General features: G+C 43.3%; 1 protein-coding gene across 2 annotated transcripts in view; it reads left to right on the top strand.

Moving 5' to 3' along the window:
• Positions 1–109: 109 nt before the first annotated feature.
• The window catches only part of MRPS18A (mitochondrial ribosomal protein S18A), a 22,364-nt gene continuing 3,003 nt past the window's right edge, over positions 110–19,470 (top strand). The window contains exons 1-5 of one of the 2 annotated variants that reach the window (XM_039697930.1): positions 110–252; positions 426–457; positions 4,028–4,132; positions 12,108–12,231; positions 13,017–13,083. In XM_039697930.1, the coding sequence (XP_039553864.1) occupies positions 153–252; positions 426–457; positions 4,028–4,132; positions 12,108–12,231; positions 13,017–13,083 (428 nt within the window). In that variant the 5' untranslated portion in view covers positions 110–152. The remainder of the gene's footprint in view (positions 253–425; positions 458–4,027; positions 4,133–12,107; positions 12,232–13,016; positions 13,084–19,470) is intronic. The other variant, XM_039697929.1, reaches the window with a different exon arrangement.

The following is a 19,470-nucleotide window of genomic DNA, read 5'->3' as shown; positions in this document are numbered from 1 at the left end:
AACACGCTGGACATGATAACACACTCCCGCTCCCCGCCCCGGCTCTGCCCCGCGGGCGCCGGGGCGGGCGGGACGTGCCCCGAAATGGCGGCGGCAGCACCGCCCCCGCCGGCGGACGGAAGCGGCGTGACGGCAGCGCCGGCCGCGGCAAGATGGCGGCGCCCAGCCTGCTGCGCGGGGGCCTGCGGCGGATCTTCTCCGGGCTGCTGGGGAGCGGCCGGGCCGCGCCCCCGGCCCGAGCCCTCCGCCAGGGTGAGTCCGCAGGGGGCTCTGCACGGCCCCGCGCCCCCCTGTCTCGCCGCTGTCCTTGAGAGATGGTTGCGGTCACTGTAATTTGCCCTCTCTTCCCGCCCCCCCCCAAGTGCTACTTCTTTCATGCTGCATGGGTCTCATTGTGGCTTCCCGTCTCTTTTTTTCCTTTGCAGTCGTGGAGGTGACTGAAGGCAACACGACCACAGTAAGTCCCTACACCTCTTTTCCTTGGTAGCTGCTGCTGCCATGGTTTCTCCTTCCTTCAGCCATGTGTGTCCTTGCCCTACCCGACAAGTAAAGGAAAAAAGGGAACGTTTTTCTGCTTGAAAGACCTCTCAGGGTGTGAATGCAGAGCCAGGGCAGGGATTTGCCGTGAGAGCAGGTAAGCAGTGGAGGGTTTGGCAGCTGAAGGAGACAGGATCATCACCCTGCTGCTGGTGACAGGTGCCTCCAGTCAGAGCCACTCGTGAGCCCCAAACCCCTCGCTGCAGCCCGGCTAAAGTCGGAATCCCTGACCAGAGGCATTCAGGATCTAAAACACTAGAGGCCAGTCTTTTAGATGGTTTTGTTTCCTAAACTGGTGCCATTTGGCATCATCTTGAGCGTGGACAGGCACTACGGAGGATTGCCACTGCCTTTGTCACTTCATCCTGCGCTGGCAGTGCGATGTGGCATTGCAAAAATAAAAAAAAAAAAAAAAAAAAAAAAAAAGTGAAAGGGGTGTTTTCAAAGGAAGACCTTAAATACTAAAGGAAAACTGCTCCTGAAAATGAAACAGACGTGGACAGGCACTAGGGAGGATTGCCACTGCCTTTGTCACTTCATCCTGCGCTGGCAGTGCGATGTGGCATTGCAGGACGTGTCTGTACTGCCTACATGCCACACACACCGTGCCTTTGATCTGTGTTCTGTTTGTTATCTGCAGTGTGTGCCATGCTGACTTCAGGTGATACAAAGCTTCCATCTTGTAACACACACAGTAAAAAAAAAGAAACAGAAGGTCTGAAGTAACTGGTGAAGAAGAGCATCTTCTTAGCTACAGTTTAAGGCAGGAAGGAAAAGATTAAAGCAGTAGAATTAGAGCTTTACATAGTTAGCACCATCTAATGTACTATACTTTTATCAAGAGAATTGTCATTTTTTAGAAGCACTGAAATTACTGAAGGGGAAAGGAGATTGCATTATTCTGCTCACATTGCATATGACAGTAGCACTATATGCCTTGTCTGGAGAGAGATAACACAGATACTTTAATTTATACATATATATATTTATAAAAGATGAGAGTTAAGAAGGAATTTGGGAATAGCTAGAAGAGAGTGCACTTAAATGTTAATCTATATATACTAAATAATAAGGGGATGGACCATTTTGCTTACTAATGAAACAGAAAAAACCTGCTTGTTTATGCCTCTGAAACTCTTTAAGTATTTTTGTCAGAAATATATTTTGTTTAAACTTTTGTTGTATTTGTGCTAGCAGACATTGTCATGTCTGAAACCTGCATGGAACAGGTTAGTTACTCTGTTTGATATATTACATATCTAAAATATATGGCACTTAGCCAGATGTTATAAGACTGTCAAAAAAAATAAGGTGTGACATTAGGTGTGATGGAAAGTATCTATTTCTTTCCTTCAAGTGCCAAAGTACTAATCTTTGCCCAGAAACCTGAAGAGAAGAGCTTGCACGTGTGACCTGAGGTTGTGTTAACCAAAACAAGAGGGGAGTGTGCACACCAACAAAACACACTCAGTGGATTGCTGTATTTTGCACTCAATCATTTTCAAAGGGGATGAAAATTATATTCTCAAAAGTCCAAAACATTAACTGAGGCTTGAAGTAGAAAAAGTAAGCATTAAATTAGCAGAGCCCTTTATGAAAATAACTCTTCCTGGACATCTGAATGTATTTGCTGTAATATCCTAGCATCAGTCTGGAATCCATCAGTGCCCCTAGATGAGAGAAATGTTGTCCAAGATGGTGTAAATTGGCAAACCAAAGGGCTGATATGTTTCTCAGTGTATCCATTGGTCACTCCATTTATCCTACCAATTCTACATCAGTCTTCCCTGAATCCATATTTCCCTACTCATCTTTCTGTGTCCTTATTTTTAATCAGTATTGAAGGAAGTGTGTGATGTGAACCAGTTAATAAATCACAGAGAAATACAGATTTCATCAGCATACTGAGAATGTAGAGCCCCTACACTCTCTTTCAGATGTTTAATAGAAAAATAGCAACTGAGTGAATTAACACTATAGAAGTACTCAGCAGTTGGGAAGTAATTGCCAAAACTTGTACACTGAAATTTATCTCAAGAAAAATTGATATTGATGTAGTATTCTGAATCTTCATTCATTTCCAAGATGGAATTACAGTTCTAGTACACTCTGAAGCCAGACTGGCAAGAATCAAGACTAAATACACCGGCTTCCCTGAAAATAACGTTACTGATTAATAGAAAATTGGATACTGGCCTACATCTTATATTCATAGTTAAGTATGTGTTTTTGTAAAATTGGCTGTTGTACTTGTGCGGGGAGGAATCTTACTTAAAAATTCACAATTCTCTGTGAGGTACTGAGATGCTTTAACTACAAGTAACTTACCTGTTTCTGTTTTATCATCAGAAAGACAAAAATCTGGCATATGATATAGTTCTTTGAGTTCAGCTGGATGCCACTTGGCAGTGCACACTTACAGGAAAGGTCATGCTTTTCTCTTCCCAGGTTTGCAGGCACAGAACCTGATGTTTTCTTAAAAGTAATCTTGCATTCTGCCCAGGTTTTCTTTTCAAACTCTGGTGCTTGTACTCTTTGAGGCTGACAGTTGGAGTTCATAATTGGCTTTTAATCTTAATTTGACCAGAGGAAACTCCAAAATATCTTGGAGGAAAAAATAGCTTAGTTTTATCGTCTCTTCATTTGGGTGCAATTTGAAATAGCTCTTGTTTCCATTAGTAAGTTCTCAAAAAAGGAAAAAAAAAGACACGTGCACATGCAGATAGACTTTGTATTTCTAACACATTTATGATTAGGAAACAAATTTGTCAAGTTCTTCCTTTACACACCTCGTACATCTCTTTGCATGTTACTTGTGGGAAAATTTGAGTATTAGATGCCACCACTTTATAGAGATGTACAAAATATAGTTTTATAATCTCGTAGAAGAGTTGTTCAAAGAATTAAATGGGATAAAATATAAGTATTATAAAATAAATCTACAAGCCCCACAGACATTTCCTAACTATCCTTTCTTAAATTTAAATTTTTCTCAGCATTTTCCCTTCTGCTGATTTATAATCCAGCAAGCCCCTATATATTTTCAGCTATAACATGCATCTACTATTCTGTGACATTCTCATACTCCCAGAACAAAAATTATTTTAAAGCTTTTGGCTAAAGGGCCTCTACACTTTAAAGGCATGGTGGTTCAGAAGAGTACTGCAAACAGTGGAATTCGGGTGAATATGAGAAATGCACACTGACTGTCAGCTAGTTTACATTTAGAAAAACATGCACAAGAATTTGCCAAAGGGTTTTCTATGCCCATTGAATTTTTCCTTCTCCCCATAGTCTGTGGCATAAGCATATCAAAGAGCTCGTTATATCTCTGTAAAAGTAAGTTGAATGATGCAGGTACTGTTCACCTTACATCCTCACAGAACTGTTCAGTGTACTGTGGACTTGACGAAAAGTATTCCTTGAGTCACGGGTGCAGGTAGAGCTGTAAGCTGTGCCTGATCATCACATACTCTGAATTGTTTCCTAGATTGAAGGGAGAATTATAGAGGAAGCTGAAGCACCACCTCCTCCAAACCCCTCTGGCCAGTGTCCCATCTGTCGCTGGAACCTGAAGCATAAGTATGATTATGTGGTAAGTTTAATGAGGGGGTTCCCCCAGCCCTCATCATTAGACAAGTATTGCTCTCAGATCTACGTACCCCATAAACTGCCCCCCTTATTTTTTCCTATTTGTAGTAAAGATGCTTAACTCCAGCTCTGCTTCTCTTGGGTGCAGCAAGAGCCTCCTACACAGTAATTGATTGCCTTGCCTGATGGTGTTCTGGGTAAAAGGATGAGCTTGTATCAAATAGGAGATTTGGAATCACTCATGTGGCCATCTGATCTGAAAAGGCTGTATAGCCCTTCTGTGCCCAGCTGCCTTTCACCATTGCACTTCCCAGAGAATCAAAGTGGGATGTAGCGTTTAGTCAGTGGATGCAGGCCTAGGTCCAGAGAAGCCAGAAGAACTTGACTAGGTCACTTATATGACTTCAAGCACTACAATTTCTTATTTGTCATTGTTCACTAAGTTAGTAACTGTTTCATACAGCTTTTAAAACTCTTCATGAGTATGAAGGAGCTTACATTTTTACTTACCTACAAGAGAAAAAACAGGTTTTATTCAAGCAAATTGTAGCAAATAATGAGAAGTTTAATAACTAATGAGAAGTTTATTAACTAATGAGAGGTTAACTAACAACACTAAACTTAGTAATTTTATTAATTTTATTAATTTTATTAATTTTAACTAAGTTTATTAACTAATGAGAGGATAACTAACAACACTAAACTTAGAATGTGGGAAGGAAATCTTGTAGTGCTTTAAAACAAAAGCACAACAGTCACAAACACTTCAGAATAAGAAGCATGATATAGCAGATGCAGAATGCAACTTTACAAGAGGTCACTCAAACAGAGTTTACAAAAGGACTAAGTTCCACCCTTGCGTGCTCAAAACCCATCACTGGAATTAGAAAAGAAGAAAAACAGACAGGAACATGCTGTTACTAAGATAAGGCAACAGAAAACTCAGAATAAGCTAATGTCAATAGGATTAGAGAGGGGGTTACAAATATGTTGGAGAAAAAGAAATGTTTGTGAGAAAGTCCATTATTGAGAGGAGAAGGGGACTGAAAACCACTTTGGTTGCAAAATGACTGTGCTGCTTGTGTGTAGTCCTAGTGCACACAAGCAAAGGAAAAATTATGTTTTAATATCTGTATATTGATGGCAATCAGCAAATGTAAAACAACAGGAAAAAACAAATACAGAAATAACTTAAGCATTGAATTAGGTACAGACCAGCAGGGCTGTATTGCATGTTGCCTCAAGGTCTTGAAGGAATTAGCTAACAAATACATTACTTCACTCACAGGATTTTTTAAAGCATAAAAAATCCTAGGGAATCACCAAATGATTTGAAAACTGCAAGTGACATACTAAGTAGATAGGAGAGGAAGGAGAATGATGCTGATGATTGCTGATTGGTAAATAAATCATTGCAAATTTCAAACAAAAGGTGTCAGCTAGGAGTAAAAGCAAATAACCTGTTGGATAGGACTAATTAAGACTCCTGAATAATGAATATGGCAATAGCATCAGACAAAATACTTTCAGTTACTCCAGACAGGTGAAGCAACAGATGTGAGGTGTAAATGAAATATGTTTAGTGTCTTTCAAAGCCTGTGTTGCAGAAATGGAGGCATTTAGAATCTACTGTTGTCAGTGATTCTTATTCAGGCTGGGTGCAATATTCAACAGTGAAATAAGTTGGGGGCAGGGGAGTATCTAATGTTTCCTGGCTTGGTTTCTCAACAATGTGGGAAACCTGGATATACAGTGAGTTTGCAGATCATAATAAATTAGGTGAAATGACAAATAGCTAAGCTACGGAACTGGATCATGTCTGTTTTGTGTTGCCTGTGTTTGAATGCAGATATTCCTTGTAATTTTTTTTCATGGTTGCTGAATTGTTAATGATGAAAAACAACTTAGTACTTACTCTGGAAAATACTTTTTTAAGGTTCATATCATTTTATGTGACTTATAAATGCAAGAAGTAAACAGCATCATTAAACTCAGTAATTCTAGAGATTTACAGAAAGCATTCCATGAGTCACACATTAACAACCCTTGAGAAACTATAAAGTGATGTTCAGGGATGAAATAAGTTATAGCAGTGGATTACATATTGAAAACTTATGTGTAGACTTACATAAATTCAGTTCCTGCTGCCATGTGTGGTAGAAGACTCCACTGAGTATCTGTAGAGATAATGCCATCAAGAACCAAAGAAATTTTGACAATGTGATTCTGTGGAGTCTGAGTTCCAGGATTAGAAATTGGTCACACCAGACAGTGTGAAACATGAGTTTTACATGTGTTTGTAGGGTGAACTAAGTTATGAGTTTTCTTCCACACTTCACTTTGATTCTTAGATCCTGACTTCTGTGCATTAAGGAGGCAAGAGAAAAGTAAATGTGAAGAGAGATTCTGCAGCCAGTCTTGAGAATCATTGCTAAGATAATTTCTAAGAAATTGTGGTCCTGAGAGACAATCTATGAATGTGTCCATCTCGGCTGTCACACAGATTTTGAATGCATGTGCATCTAGTGTGTATATATCCAGTGCTCCTTCTGGACAAAGAGCTAAAGAGAGCACTGTGAACTGGTATTTTGAAATTGCAGACATTTCTTACCTCATATTTGGAAGCATCCCTCTGTGGGGCTGATTTAGAACTAGGAGAGATTTTAATTCTGGAGTAGACCACTTCTCTACTTGTCCTTTATGTTTTTGAATGTTTTGTACTAGTTGCATATTTTCAGGATTTTCAAATGTTAAAATCTCTCTTTTCTGCATTAAAGTGAATAAAAAGGTGAATAAAAATCTTCCTTTTCTGCACTGAAGTACTCTTTGCTATTTTATTCTCTGCTGCAGCTGTGGTGAGCAACAGAATCTTGAGATGCTTAAGTAGTGAAGTGCAGGCATTTAACTCTGTGGGCAATTAAACAGTGGGACATTTTTGTCAGTGATGGTTAATTGTCCTAAATATCTGTAAATTGAGAGCAGCTATTTTTGTTAAAGATATAGCCTAGCTCATACAGCATAACCTATAAGATGAGTTTGGTGAAAGATTGGAATAGATGGTGTTTTCTTTGAGATTGATAAGCTGAGATCAGTCTGTTGCACAGAAAGGAAAGTGTGAGCTTTTTTGCTTGGGACGCTTGTAATTGGACTGAATGAGGCACTATGAAAAGGGAAGTGTTGAATTAGCCCCTGAGGGAGTTGAGTAATATGACCTCACAGGACTTTCCTTTTGTCATGTGCAGCTAGCACAGTCTAAAGTAGTGGCATAATGAGTTACTCTGGCTGTCAGAGAACTGGGGGACCAGTGTCTCCTAAGTCATTAATCAATTGAACAGGCATTGTGAGCACTAGCAGGTCATGATTCCAACCTGCCTCAGCTGTGGTGTAGAGGGCTGCAGTTGTCTTTCCCAGTTCAATCCTGATCCTCTGCTGTGCTCAGGATAACAGAGCTTAATATATAAATTCCTACAGTTTGTGGTCTGCATGTGTCTGTCTGTCCAGTGAAACTGAGATCTCAGTTGATTTTTTTTCATATCCATCGGAGATAAAAAAATCATTTTGGTTATTCTAATAATGCAGCTGGATTGAAACCTGAAATTCTTTTACAAAATGCGTGGAGAATGGTGTACAACTCCCAGGAGTGAGGGAGAAAGGAAAAACTATACTCTTGTATAACTGGAAATAATGACTGGCAGACCTGTCTGATACAGCCTAGTAGTAATTTGGCTGCACAGATAGAACTGTTCTTGTGGTAAATGAAAGTTTTAATGAATCACATGTCAGTCAAGGATCCTGCTTTTCCAAGTGTCTGCAGACACTGAAGTGCAGGTGCCTCTGCATTTTGGTTACCATCTATTCACAAGAGTACGTGGTACATAGTGCCCCATCTACCAAGTTTGTCCAGCCCTTTTAGGAGTGGAGGCTAAACTTGTTTTTTCGTTTTCCCCCCCTTAGCCACTTCAAACATCATTAGTTTGAGTAGGCAGTAAATATGTCATCTTGCTTTGGCAACAGTTAGGGGAAATCAAACTGCAGGCTTTGCCTATTAGCCCTAGATTAATTCAGTCCAAGTTGTTTTCATCAAATGCTGCAGATTACAGGGGTGGGAATCTGGGTCCAGCCTCAAGGGAGCTGTCCAGTGATTAAAGCAAATCAGTGGTTACAGACTTGGCTGTCCACTAGCACAAAATGTGAATTTCATGGAACATGACGGCACCATGAGAACTTGCCAGACATATTTTTTAATTTGACCGCTCCATGTACTTGTTCACTTCCCTCCACAGCTGCCCTATGAAGTTGGCTGTACCTGTCTGCTTTGTCCCAGTGGTAAGATACATCTGTGTGAATACTCTGGGAGAGGCACCTGGCCTGTTAACTGTGGGGAATCTTCAGAAATGGACAAGCCTTTGGTCAAGTGTGCAGCATTTTAAGCCAAGCAGCGTGACTGTGATTTGGAGCTGTAGCAGCTGGGACATGACTGATGATTTCAGTCAAGAAATGACTGCCACACCAGGGTGTTGGTCAGTTGGTGACACTGTTGGTCAGAGATGATAACAGAGAACAGATTCTCTTGATTTTTTCTTTTTCCCACAGGGAGAAGAAAAATATTATATCTATTTGCTTCCCACCACCCCCTTTGCATGGAAACACTTGCTAACAAGCCTATGACTCCATGAGGTGTGGTGGTAATATGAGAAATCACTTGGACCACACACACACCCTTCACAAGTGTGGCCTACTTAGGCTTTCATGGCTGCAAAGACTGAAACTGCCTCAAATTTGCCATCAGCTCTCTTCTTCCTCTTCTCCACAGAGTAATGCAGCAGGCTAGTAGCGTAGTCTTGCAAGTTTTTCTCTTTTTAGGCACTTGGAGCTGCACAATCCTTTTACACTTAGGGAAGTGTTATGTGCTAAATGGCAGATTGAACTGTTGGTGATTTGAAGATCCAGACAGCTCAAGAAGATGGAAAAGGGGGATGGAGTCCTGCTCTGGTTTTCTGAATCCAATCCAGTGTATTTTAGGAGTGATCAAAAGTCAGTGTCCTTGGACATTTTGGTTGGCCTCCCTCCAGTTTCTACTAGTGCAGCTGGCACCATGTGATGCCCTGGTTACTGTTCTCCTTGGCAGGGCCATGTTTAGCTGGGCTGAGGGATACTCTGCTTTCCTTTAACCATGGATGGCCTCCCAGGAGCCCACTGCTAGTTGCTCCCATTGGCTTTTCTTGTTCTTGGATACAGCATTGTTATGTAGGGTGCCTGATAAGTAATTTTGTACCAATGAGATATTATAGCAAGTGTCTAAATGTCAGTGGGCCTACGTGACATGCCATGTTTTCAAAGGAGCTGGATCTGAAAATCAGTCTGAACGTGTTCACTGTAGACAGGAGGATACAGAAAGCAAGACAATTATAGGAAGAGGGAAACTGTGTGTCATGATTGTATTAGTGAGGATGGTGTTGAACGGGGGTGGGAAGGACAAAATCAAACCACAAAACCCCCAAACAAATAAAAACCCTCAACATTTTGTCTCTAACACTTGTAACCAGCATTTTGTCCCAGGTGACTGGAACACATTTTTTAAAAGGGTAAAAAGGAGGAACCTGAGAACTGAACTGAGCTATCAGCCTCACCTCTGTGCCTAGGAAGATCATAGAACATCCCTCTAGAAGCTGTGCTAAGGCACATGGATGACAAGGAGAAGATTTGATACAGCCAATAAGGCTTCACCAAGGGCAAGTCCTGCCCGACCAACCCAGTGGCCTTCAGTGATGGAGTGACTCCATCAGTGAACAAGGAAGGGCATCTGAAGCCCTTTATCTGGACTTCAAAAAGCCTTTGACATGGTCCCCACAATATCATTCTTTCTAAATTGGCAGGAGATAGAGTCAATGGCTGGACTGTTAGGTGTATAAGGCATTGGTTGGATAGTCACATCCAGAGAGCAGTGGTCAACTGCTCAGTCTGATAGATGTCAGTGACAGGTGGTGTACCTCAGGGGTCCTTACTGGGACCAGTTCCATTTAGTACCTCCATTAATGACATAGACAAAGGGATTGAGTGCACCTTCATCAGGTTTGCAGATGTCACAACGGAGGGGTAGGATGCCATCCAGAGGAACCTGGACAAGTTCAAGAAGTGGGCCTGTGGGAATTTCATGCAGTTTAACAAGAACATGTGCAAAGTGCTGCACCTGGGTCAGCGCAGCCCCGGTATTGAGACAGGTGGGGAATAAACAGATGGAGAGCAGCCCTGGGAATGACTTGAAGGTGCTGGTGGATGAGAGGGTGGACATGGCCCAGCGATATGCACTCACAAGCTAGAAACCCAATTCTGTTCTGAGGTGCATTGAACAAAGAGTGCCCAGCAGGGCAAGGGAAGGGCATGAACTCAATGATTTTAAGGTCCCTTGCAACCCAAACCTGATTCTACGACAGCATCTGTCAGAATCCATCATTACCAGAAGGGCGTTCTAAATTCCAGCAGCCCCCTTGACAGCTGAGCTGGTCTTGTGCAGTGGGGTGGGTGAATAATTCCCAGTTAGCTAGATTTCTGAATACTCACTTTATATTCACTCATGATTCTTTGCTTTTGCAAGGTTGGTAAATGAAGGTAAGAATGCTCCAGGGAGCTCTTTGTAGAACTGTAAGGGTGGGGGGTTAGGAGTGGGTCTGTAAATTTGTGAACTGGCAGTCAGTATCACCCAACATGAAAAGCAACAATTACTCTTTGTTCTTGCCTGTTGCCCTGGCTGAGGGGTGCAAAGTTCTGCCATGCCTTGTTGGAACTCACTCTGCCCAGATGTTTGCTGGCTGATCCCTCAGCCTGTAGGCAGCCTCTGCATAGTCCTGCTGCCTCAGCTAGGAACATACAACAGCCGTGGAGAAGTAAACTCGCAACCAGCAAGTCTGTTGAAGGGGAAAAAACAAGTGGGAAGTCTCTGGAGGCCATTTGGGCCAACTTATGTTGATGTCAGGATGTCAATAATGCCTGCTTATATTGGCCTGAGGGGTATCTTTGCACTGGTGGTGTGTGTGGAAATGGAGAGCCTGGATCTGAATCCTGGGCTGTTGTACTGTGTACAGTTAATGGGACACTTGTGCAACAGCTGCTGCTGCTGTGTTTAAAAATTTGTCATTCCAGCCCTGTGATACTATCTGATCCTAGAGATCCCTTTAATTTTGTTTTTATTAAAAAGACTGCTTTACATTTCTAGGGTTTTTAATTATAAAGGTCAACAGCAGCGTAGTCTAAATTGTTCTTGAATCACAGACAAGCCCTCAGCATGCTTCAAGTGCTCCTTTTGTCCACCATGACTTTCACAGCCCACCTAATGCACGCACAATTGCACGCACACGCACACTATCCTATTAGTCCTTTTTCATCAGAATGTATTATTTTCTTATATAAAGTTTCTTCATGCAACATCTTGGACTATTTCCCTGCCCTCCACCCCTCCGGAGAGACCTGAGGGAAGCTCCAACATGGGAAACTAGATAAAAGTTTGAGGAGTAGATAGCAGAGAACAGTCCTGCTCTGAGGGAACAAGGAAGGAGTCAGAGGTGATCTAACATATCTGTGAACTTTAGGACAACAGCTGTGATGGCATTTCAAGTTGTGTAAACAATATCCATCTGTAGGTCTTGTGTAATTTTGAGTACCTAGGACACATTATCTTAGCAAGAATCTTGGAGCAAGTAGTGAAACAGTGAAGGAGCAGGGATTGCAGCTGACATCATGTGTTTACACTAGTGAAGTCAGGGGAAGACTCAAACCATCTGAGTGACCTTACTAAGCTAAACTGGCAGGCAGTGACAGCAAGTAAAAGCCACTTGTTGCCAAGCTTCAGACAAAATGCGTAGGGAGGAATAATTGTTTGTTTTACATTGTTTTGAGTTCTGTACACAACGCAAGGCTCAGCCCAACACCTGCAGTCACAGCACTTAAGGTAGCTGATGGTTTTGCCCTTCTCTCTCCCTCAGGATGTCTTGCTGCTGAGTCAGTTTATCCGTTCAGACGGAGGGATGCTGCCACGAAGGGTCACAGGCCTCTGCTTGGAGGAGCACAAGAAGATTGCTGTCTGTGTGCAAATGGCTCACCGTGCAGGTACGTAACTCTGCCAGAGATAACCCTGACTGTAGGCTACCTACTGAACCCCTTGAGAGGGGTCTCCTGCCCAGTTGGTATGGCTCAGTGAGATGACGTTGTCTGGTCACCCAGCAAAATTGTTACAGCCCAAGTGCTGGGACAGGGTGATGGAACAGAGGCTACTTGTTCTGCTTTCTCTGTGTCCTGAGTCCTGCCTTGACAGCCGACATTTATCCCTGTAAATGAGACAAGCGTTGCAGAAAGATCTAGGAAGTGGCTCAGTCTCCAGTTACTAATGATTAAACACCTGCTTCTGAAATTACTTGATTTACCTAAGCTTGACCTACTCCATTAGTAATGTGCAACTCTGCCATCTGCCATGTGATGACTTTTTTACTTTTCCCTGGGAGTGGGACCCAGGTTGACACAGTCAAGAGTATTGTGCTGATCTTTATGCCTGGTACCTGAGTTGTATCCAAGTTAAATGGACTGAAAATTTTAATAGTCAGATTTTCCATCCTGGAGATGGAATCTGATACCAGTGCCCTGTGTCCTCTGTAAAAGCCTCTGTGATGAGCCCAAGTGACAGTGTCTTTGGTGTACATTTCCTCCCTATACCCAGCACAACTTCCCAGCTTCTTTGGCTGGGGTGAAGGTTCAGTAGTGACTGAAGATAAAATACCCTTTCTAATGTATTTGAGCTTTCATTGTGCTGTTGCCTGGCTTATGAGGTGTAATGTGAATTCTGAATGCAATAGAACCAGAGACACCGCAGAATATTCTCACATCTTTTTCTGTTTCAGGTTTGTTGCCAAACCACAGGCCTCCACTTCCTGAAGGGCATGTTCCCAAGAAACCCAAGCTGAACAGGTGAATAGTCTTGTCTTTCCACATTTCTCTTATTCAGGAATAAATTGAAAAGGGAAAAGCAGTTGCTTACAACTGGATGAGAAATGCCTCAGGCAGCAGGGTTCATAAAGAGTACTCAGCATTTTGGAGAAGATCTGTCACAATATTCCTTTGGCAGACTTTTAAGGACAAGTCATATCTCCATTAACCATTTATTCACACAAGATTAAAACTGCCATGCATGTTAGAGTCTGCCTGCCCTTCCTCAGCTGTGCTCACCTCCTCATCACTAATTATCAGTAAGGCAGTCACAGGAGGATGCCACAGATGGAGTCACAGCACCACAGATAGCTGAGGTTGGAAGAGGCCTCTGAAGATCATCTCATCCAAGTTCCCTGCTTAAGCAGAGTCACCTGGAGCAGCTTACTCAGAGCTATGTCCAGCCAGGTTTTGAGTATATCCAAGGATAGACCTTCCCCAGATTCTTCTGAGGGCAGCTTGTTCAGAGAACCAGCCTCATACAAGGTAGTGCTTCTTATAGTCAGACATAATTTCTTTTTTAATTTGTCCCACTGCCTCTTGTCCTATCACTGAGCACCAGTGACAGAGGAGAGCCTGCCTCTCTCTTCTTTACACCCTCCCTTCAGGTACTTAGGAACATTGGTAAGACCTCACTGAACCTTCTTTTCTCCAGGCTAAGCAGTCCCTTCTCTCTTAGCCTTTTTAGCCCCCAACAGCAGGAGGGTGCCCAGGCAGTGATACCAGCAGTGAGGAGGGCAGGCTGAGCAGCCAGCAGGGGCCCATCACAGGCCTGTTACCTTCCACCCCATCTCAATTTCCTCCAGTCAGTGATTTGCCCTCTGCCTGCTCTTCCCCCTCCCCAACCTGAATGGCCCCTGGCCTTTGGTGGGCAAAGGGAAAGCCTGCAGCCACCTCCTGCTCTGTGCTGGGCGCTTGGAGGTGCTAATCCCCTGTTTATAACCTCACACTTTGTTTCCATGGGGATGTCAGAGCGTGTAGGAGCCTCGCATTAGCAAACCATGGGGTTACCAGAGGCCATGGGGCTGTCGCTGGGAGAGCTTAGACTGCAAGGCTGAGGATGGCTGGAGACTCCTGCATTTCAGGTCTGACTCTACAGTGGAGATTTGAGAGAGGCTCCTGGAAATGCTGACTGCAGGCTGCATAATGAGTATCAGTGAGGGTCAGATTAGAGGACTCTATGTTTGATGCAGCCCTGTAGCCATCAGATACTTCAACTGTAATAATTTCTTCCTTCTGTTTTACAAGTTTTGAGGATTCTTTAGTATCTGTGTCTTATCTAGCAGCTGTGGGGTGGAGCATATTATCTTGTTAGCATTCACATTGCAACACTGAGTAGCAGGTTGAGACTGGAAATGGCATATGCAGTGTCTTGCTGGAATCACACCAGGACTCCAGATCTGATGCCCTGACTCTTACAAATTGTTCTCTAGATCTTTAGTAAGAACAAAGAATGAATACCTCCAGATACATTCTGCATGCAAGTAGGTATGCTGCACCTCTGAATTAATTAAATTGGAGATTATTGCATTGCTAGCTCCTCCCTACATTACCCAAAGAGGGAATGTAGCAGGCCCAGTGGAAGCAGTTTAGAAAAAGAGTGCAGAGCTGTTTGCTGACCATGTGGAGTAGCATTGAATTAGGCAGACTTTGAGGTCTGAGTGGAGACAAGAGAATAAGATCAAGAAATGGGATTGAAAGTTTTGGTGGTGGGGCTGACACTATACAAATGAGTCCCAAGAGCTAGGATAAAGCGCAGGAGTACTTCAGGAGTGTTCTCCTGGTCCCTCATGATACTGTCTTATCAGCCTGTTGGAAGGGGAGAGCTCTGTGTGGTGGAGCCTTGCAAAATCTTGGCCATTCTGTATGAATTTTGACCATGTGAACCCCCACCCATACTTCCCTCGTTGCTCTGTGGAGCAGTAGCTGGCATGGCATAAGGCAGGAGTTACAAATTGCTTCCTTCCTGTAGCCTGAAGTGCACCCACATGCTGAATGACTGAAGTCATTTAGCTGGTACTTATTTTGGGAATGAAGCCAGAGCTCTTATCACAAGTTTCCCACATAAATGACTTGTCCAAGCTTACCTTGTCTTTGCCTCTGTACTTGTTTCCAAAGCTTCCTGTAAGCCTGCAGTAACTTGGGAAGCACTCAATCTGTGGTGCTGCCAAATGCAAGTAAACTGACAGGGGAGAAAAGGGGCAGAAGTGGGCTTGAACACTGGAGTCAAACAAGCTGCCTTGTTCAACGCCATCAGAACATGTCTGCATCATCCTCTAAACATGTAATATCAGGGCTATTCAACTGTTTTAGCTTGTTCCTTCATTGTATTTATGTCTACTGGATTTTTAAGTGCCAGTTCAAAAAGAGATGAACAGGATCTAAAGAGAGCCTATTATAGCAGGCAGTGCATTACACAGTTAAGTGATGTATTTTCCAAATCTTTGAGCTTCATCTCTTTTTGAGATTGCTGTATTGGCTGTTCTAGCCATCTTTACCACTCTGCTTAGATGAGAGGTAGTAGTGCCTTTCTGCACTGCTGCTATGGCCCTGGGAATGTCAAAAGGGAGAAGCTGAGATGCCCCATAATGTGTTTGAGCCCCTTGTTAAAGCTTTTCCAAGACAGAAGCACAGGTAATGTAAGCAATCTGATGTCTCTCTTTGCTCTGAATGGAGAAAGCTTTTACTTTTGTAAAGGAAGGGCTTCTCAGAAGTCACCGTGTACTCCAGATACTACCTGACACACTTCTGTGGGAATTTGTAGTGTCTGGGAGCTGCCTGCCATCTTACAGTGAGCTGAAGAATGTTTTGCTCTGGTAGAACTCTTGACATACTACACCATCAGCTGCTAGAATGACAGGACTAAAGCCCAAGATAGCCTTAGGGACTGATTCCACTCACACCACCTGAGACTGAAGGAGATTCATCACTTCAGTGTCAGTTGGAACTCAGAGTCCAGTGCCTCTGCCATGATACAGACCTGAGCATTGAATTACTGCATGTGGACTTGGAGCAGCAACTCTGGCCTGGCTGAAGTCTGGCAGATTACTTCATTTGGATGAGCAATCCCTCTCATTTTTTTCCTGTCTTACAAAGTTCTAGTTGGTGCTCCCTGTGGCCAGGCTTCTTCCGAGGCTGTGTCAGTATTTTTGAGAGCAGCTTCATTTTTTGCCAAAAGAAGGATAAATGAGCCTGATGAAAAGCTGATGTGTCCCTTAGACAATGTACAGGCCAGCTACATCGAACTCTACAGCTCCTGGGCAAATGTACTAAGGAAGTATATAAAGAGCTGAGGAGCTGCATTAATGTATACTTTTGAAAGAACTAAAAAAAAAAAAAAGCTGTTCCTCAGCTATATTTTTACTGCAGTTGTGGCTGTCTTGGCCAGAATGTTTGGCCCATGTCACTGTCACCCTGATTAAAGTGAGCCTGCTTCAAATCCAAAGAGTCTGGCATGCACTGGCTAGCACCTAGCTAGGATTAAAAGGTATCATGCCACCATATGGAACTATCAGCAAACTGCCTTGTTTTAACAAGGGTCAGGGGTGCTGACATGCCACTGATTTAGTGTTGTGAAGTGTGGATTTATCATGCAGAACCCCTCTGCCTCTCAGGAAGGTACTCTTCTAGTGCTTATTGAAGGATTTTTTCCAAAAAGCAGAATTCCTGCTCTGTTTTCTGAACTGGTTGTACTATCTCAATTGTATGAACTTTGGACATTCCCTTCCACATGCCCCAGATTTCTCTGCAAAGAGATAAGGATTTCCCTGCTTTGCGCTGGGTCATTTGGCAGCTGGCCTTCCTCTACCCACTCCATCTGCTTATCCTGTTTCCACTACTGGAATTCAAGAAGAGCAGAATGCTTTGAGAATATCTGACCTGCAAATCCTGCCTTGTACTTGGTTATACAGCTGTCTAGCATAGTATGGAACATTCATCCGTGATGTAATGTAACACAGAGGAGGAGATTGGGAACTGCAGAAGAAGGCATGAGATGAAAGTGAAATGCTAAGCTTTGTGGTCAGTTAAGCTGAGGGTGGTAGGAGATATATAAGAACACCTTGTGGTCAGAATTCAACTGGGGAGCATTTCAAATCTCCCTCTTCTATCCCCTGCAGTTGGGACACTGTCCAGGTGAGACTTGCCATGGTATTTCTCATTTCTTGAAATTCAGTTCTTTTGCTTTCTGCCTGATTTGTTTTTGACAGTGATAGCTCATGAATGTTACCACTTAACTGCTTTACTAGCTATGGTTCTTTTGAAGAAATGGCCGTGGGAGTAACCCACATCATCCATGAACTCTTGAGTCTCATGTCCTCACCTTCTCTTACGTATCATTTGTCTGCAGAAGTTGGACATTGAAAACAAATGAAGCTTACCCTGTCAATGCAGAATTACTCCCTGCAGTTCATTTTCCTCATGTTTGGCCCAGTCTGGGGCTTTCATTCTTTCCAGGGGATCGTTCCACAAGCAAATTTGTCATGCAGCCAAGGATTGTTCCCTCATCCTCAGCCTGTATTCTCCCTTTCAAAACTTTCTGCATTTGCTCATGCTCCAGCCTGGCATGCTCCAGTTAAGTGCTGCAGCAACAAAATATTTTCACTAGCTTGTGAGGCTGAGGAAGTTCTAAGTGATTTCACCAGCGCTGTGTAGGGTGACAGACTGTTCCCATACTCCAGAGTCATGTATGTGCAGGCCACCACACACCAGAACCATTTGGGAAACAGTCAAGCTCAGCTGTAGGTCAAACGTCTTCCTTTTAGTAATGGAAACCTGAAGAGCTCAGCAGTTTTCAGCATGGAAGTTTTTTCATGGAAAATGTGGACTAACAGTCCACAGAACAGTCCCTGAATTCAAGCCAGCATCTAGATGCTCTTTTAATATGAATATAGCACTCATGTTCTTCTGACAGTTCCAAAGTATTGGTTGAAACACAACACTGTGAAGTTGTTCCCTATCCAAAAGGACTAGGGGATATCACAGGTTCCCTGACTCTGGGGTCTGTCAGCAAGAGGTGCTGTAAGATTATGGAGTACCTGATTTTGAGTGCTCAGCTGCCACTCCATGTCCAGCTTCCTACTGGAAGAGCATAACTTGGCACAGATAGTATCCACCTCCATCACGTGAATTGGAGGAGTTGTTCTGTGTTAAGTAAGAGGCAGGCTCCCTACAAATTCCTCATGAATTACAAAGTTCTCAGGCTCTGTGGACATCTCTCGTCCCTGGGAGCAGAATCTGGTTTCTCTGCTATCAGCATTTCACTCCAGCAGCATGTGGTTCCTCTCATCTGCATGGGAACTGTGTTGTGCATAGCATGTGTATTCAAAAGCAAAGAGCCAGAGGGGCTGCAGGTGAGCAAAGCCAAGAGGTGTCATGGGAAGGGATGTGGCAGGGAGGAGGCAGTCTCGCCAGCACTTTGATCGAGTGCTTCCTGCAGTCTGTAGCCCTCTGCCTTCTGCTCTTAATCCAAACAAAAGCCATATTGAAAAAATTCAGTGAGGGTTCAGAAGTTCAGACTTGAATTGTACCAGCATGGCCTTTGCTTGAGCTGTGTATGTGGTTTTCCCATTTCCCTTACCCTGCACATGAAAGCCTTGTGGCTACTCCTAGGTCTAAAGTGGCAGCCTCCAAGTGGGAAGGCCTGTCCACTGAATAGAATCCATGAAAACAGACTTCCACATGCTACAGAGATTTTAGGCTATTACAATGACTGCAGGTGAATTAACCACAGTTGTTTTCATCCTGATTGTATCTTGCCATTTCCCATCAAGGAAATCCCACCAGGGTTCCTATCACGGTTCTTTTGCATAAATTACTCATTTGTGCACTTGGAGTCTAGGAATTCTTGTTCTTGCACAGGACCCTGCCATAGTTAAGGGGGCAAGCAGAGCCCTGAGGTGAGTCACAATTCCCAAGACTGGCAGTTATGTCCCCTTAGCCTAGAGTGGGAGCTCTGCATGCTGAAGTGACAGGTGAGGACACTGCAGACCAGCCATGTTTGTTCTCCACCTGAAGAGTCTGTCTTGACAACCTTCAGCTACTCGAGAAAATTCAAACACTCTGCCAGTGTGTGTTTGTAGGTGATCATAAAACCTCCCCAAGACAAATCTTATTTGATTCAATGAAAAGTAGGGGCACTTGGTGAGAAAAGGGTGTACCCTACCTTACAGGGATGGCAGACTTTGTAGGAAAGTCCGGTGTGCTGAGCTTTGAAGCTCTCCTCTGTGAGTTTTGTGGATTGTTTTTACTCACAGAAAAAAAAAACAAAACCAAAACCAAATCTGTGAAATCTGTAGGAAATGGAGTTAGTCAAAGAGGAGAAGGAACTTTGTAGACTGACTGCTCCCAGGCATCAGGCTTTTGCACTGC

Source organism: Passer montanus, unplaced genomic scaffold (assembly GCF_014805655.1).
Source record: "Passer montanus isolate IOZ18808 unplaced genomic scaffold, ASM1480565v1 scaffold12, whole genome shotgun sequence".
Lineage (NCBI taxonomy): Eukaryota > Metazoa > Chordata > Aves > Passeriformes > Passeridae > Passer > Passer montanus.
This window is presented reverse-complemented; position numbering and strand designations above follow the sequence as displayed.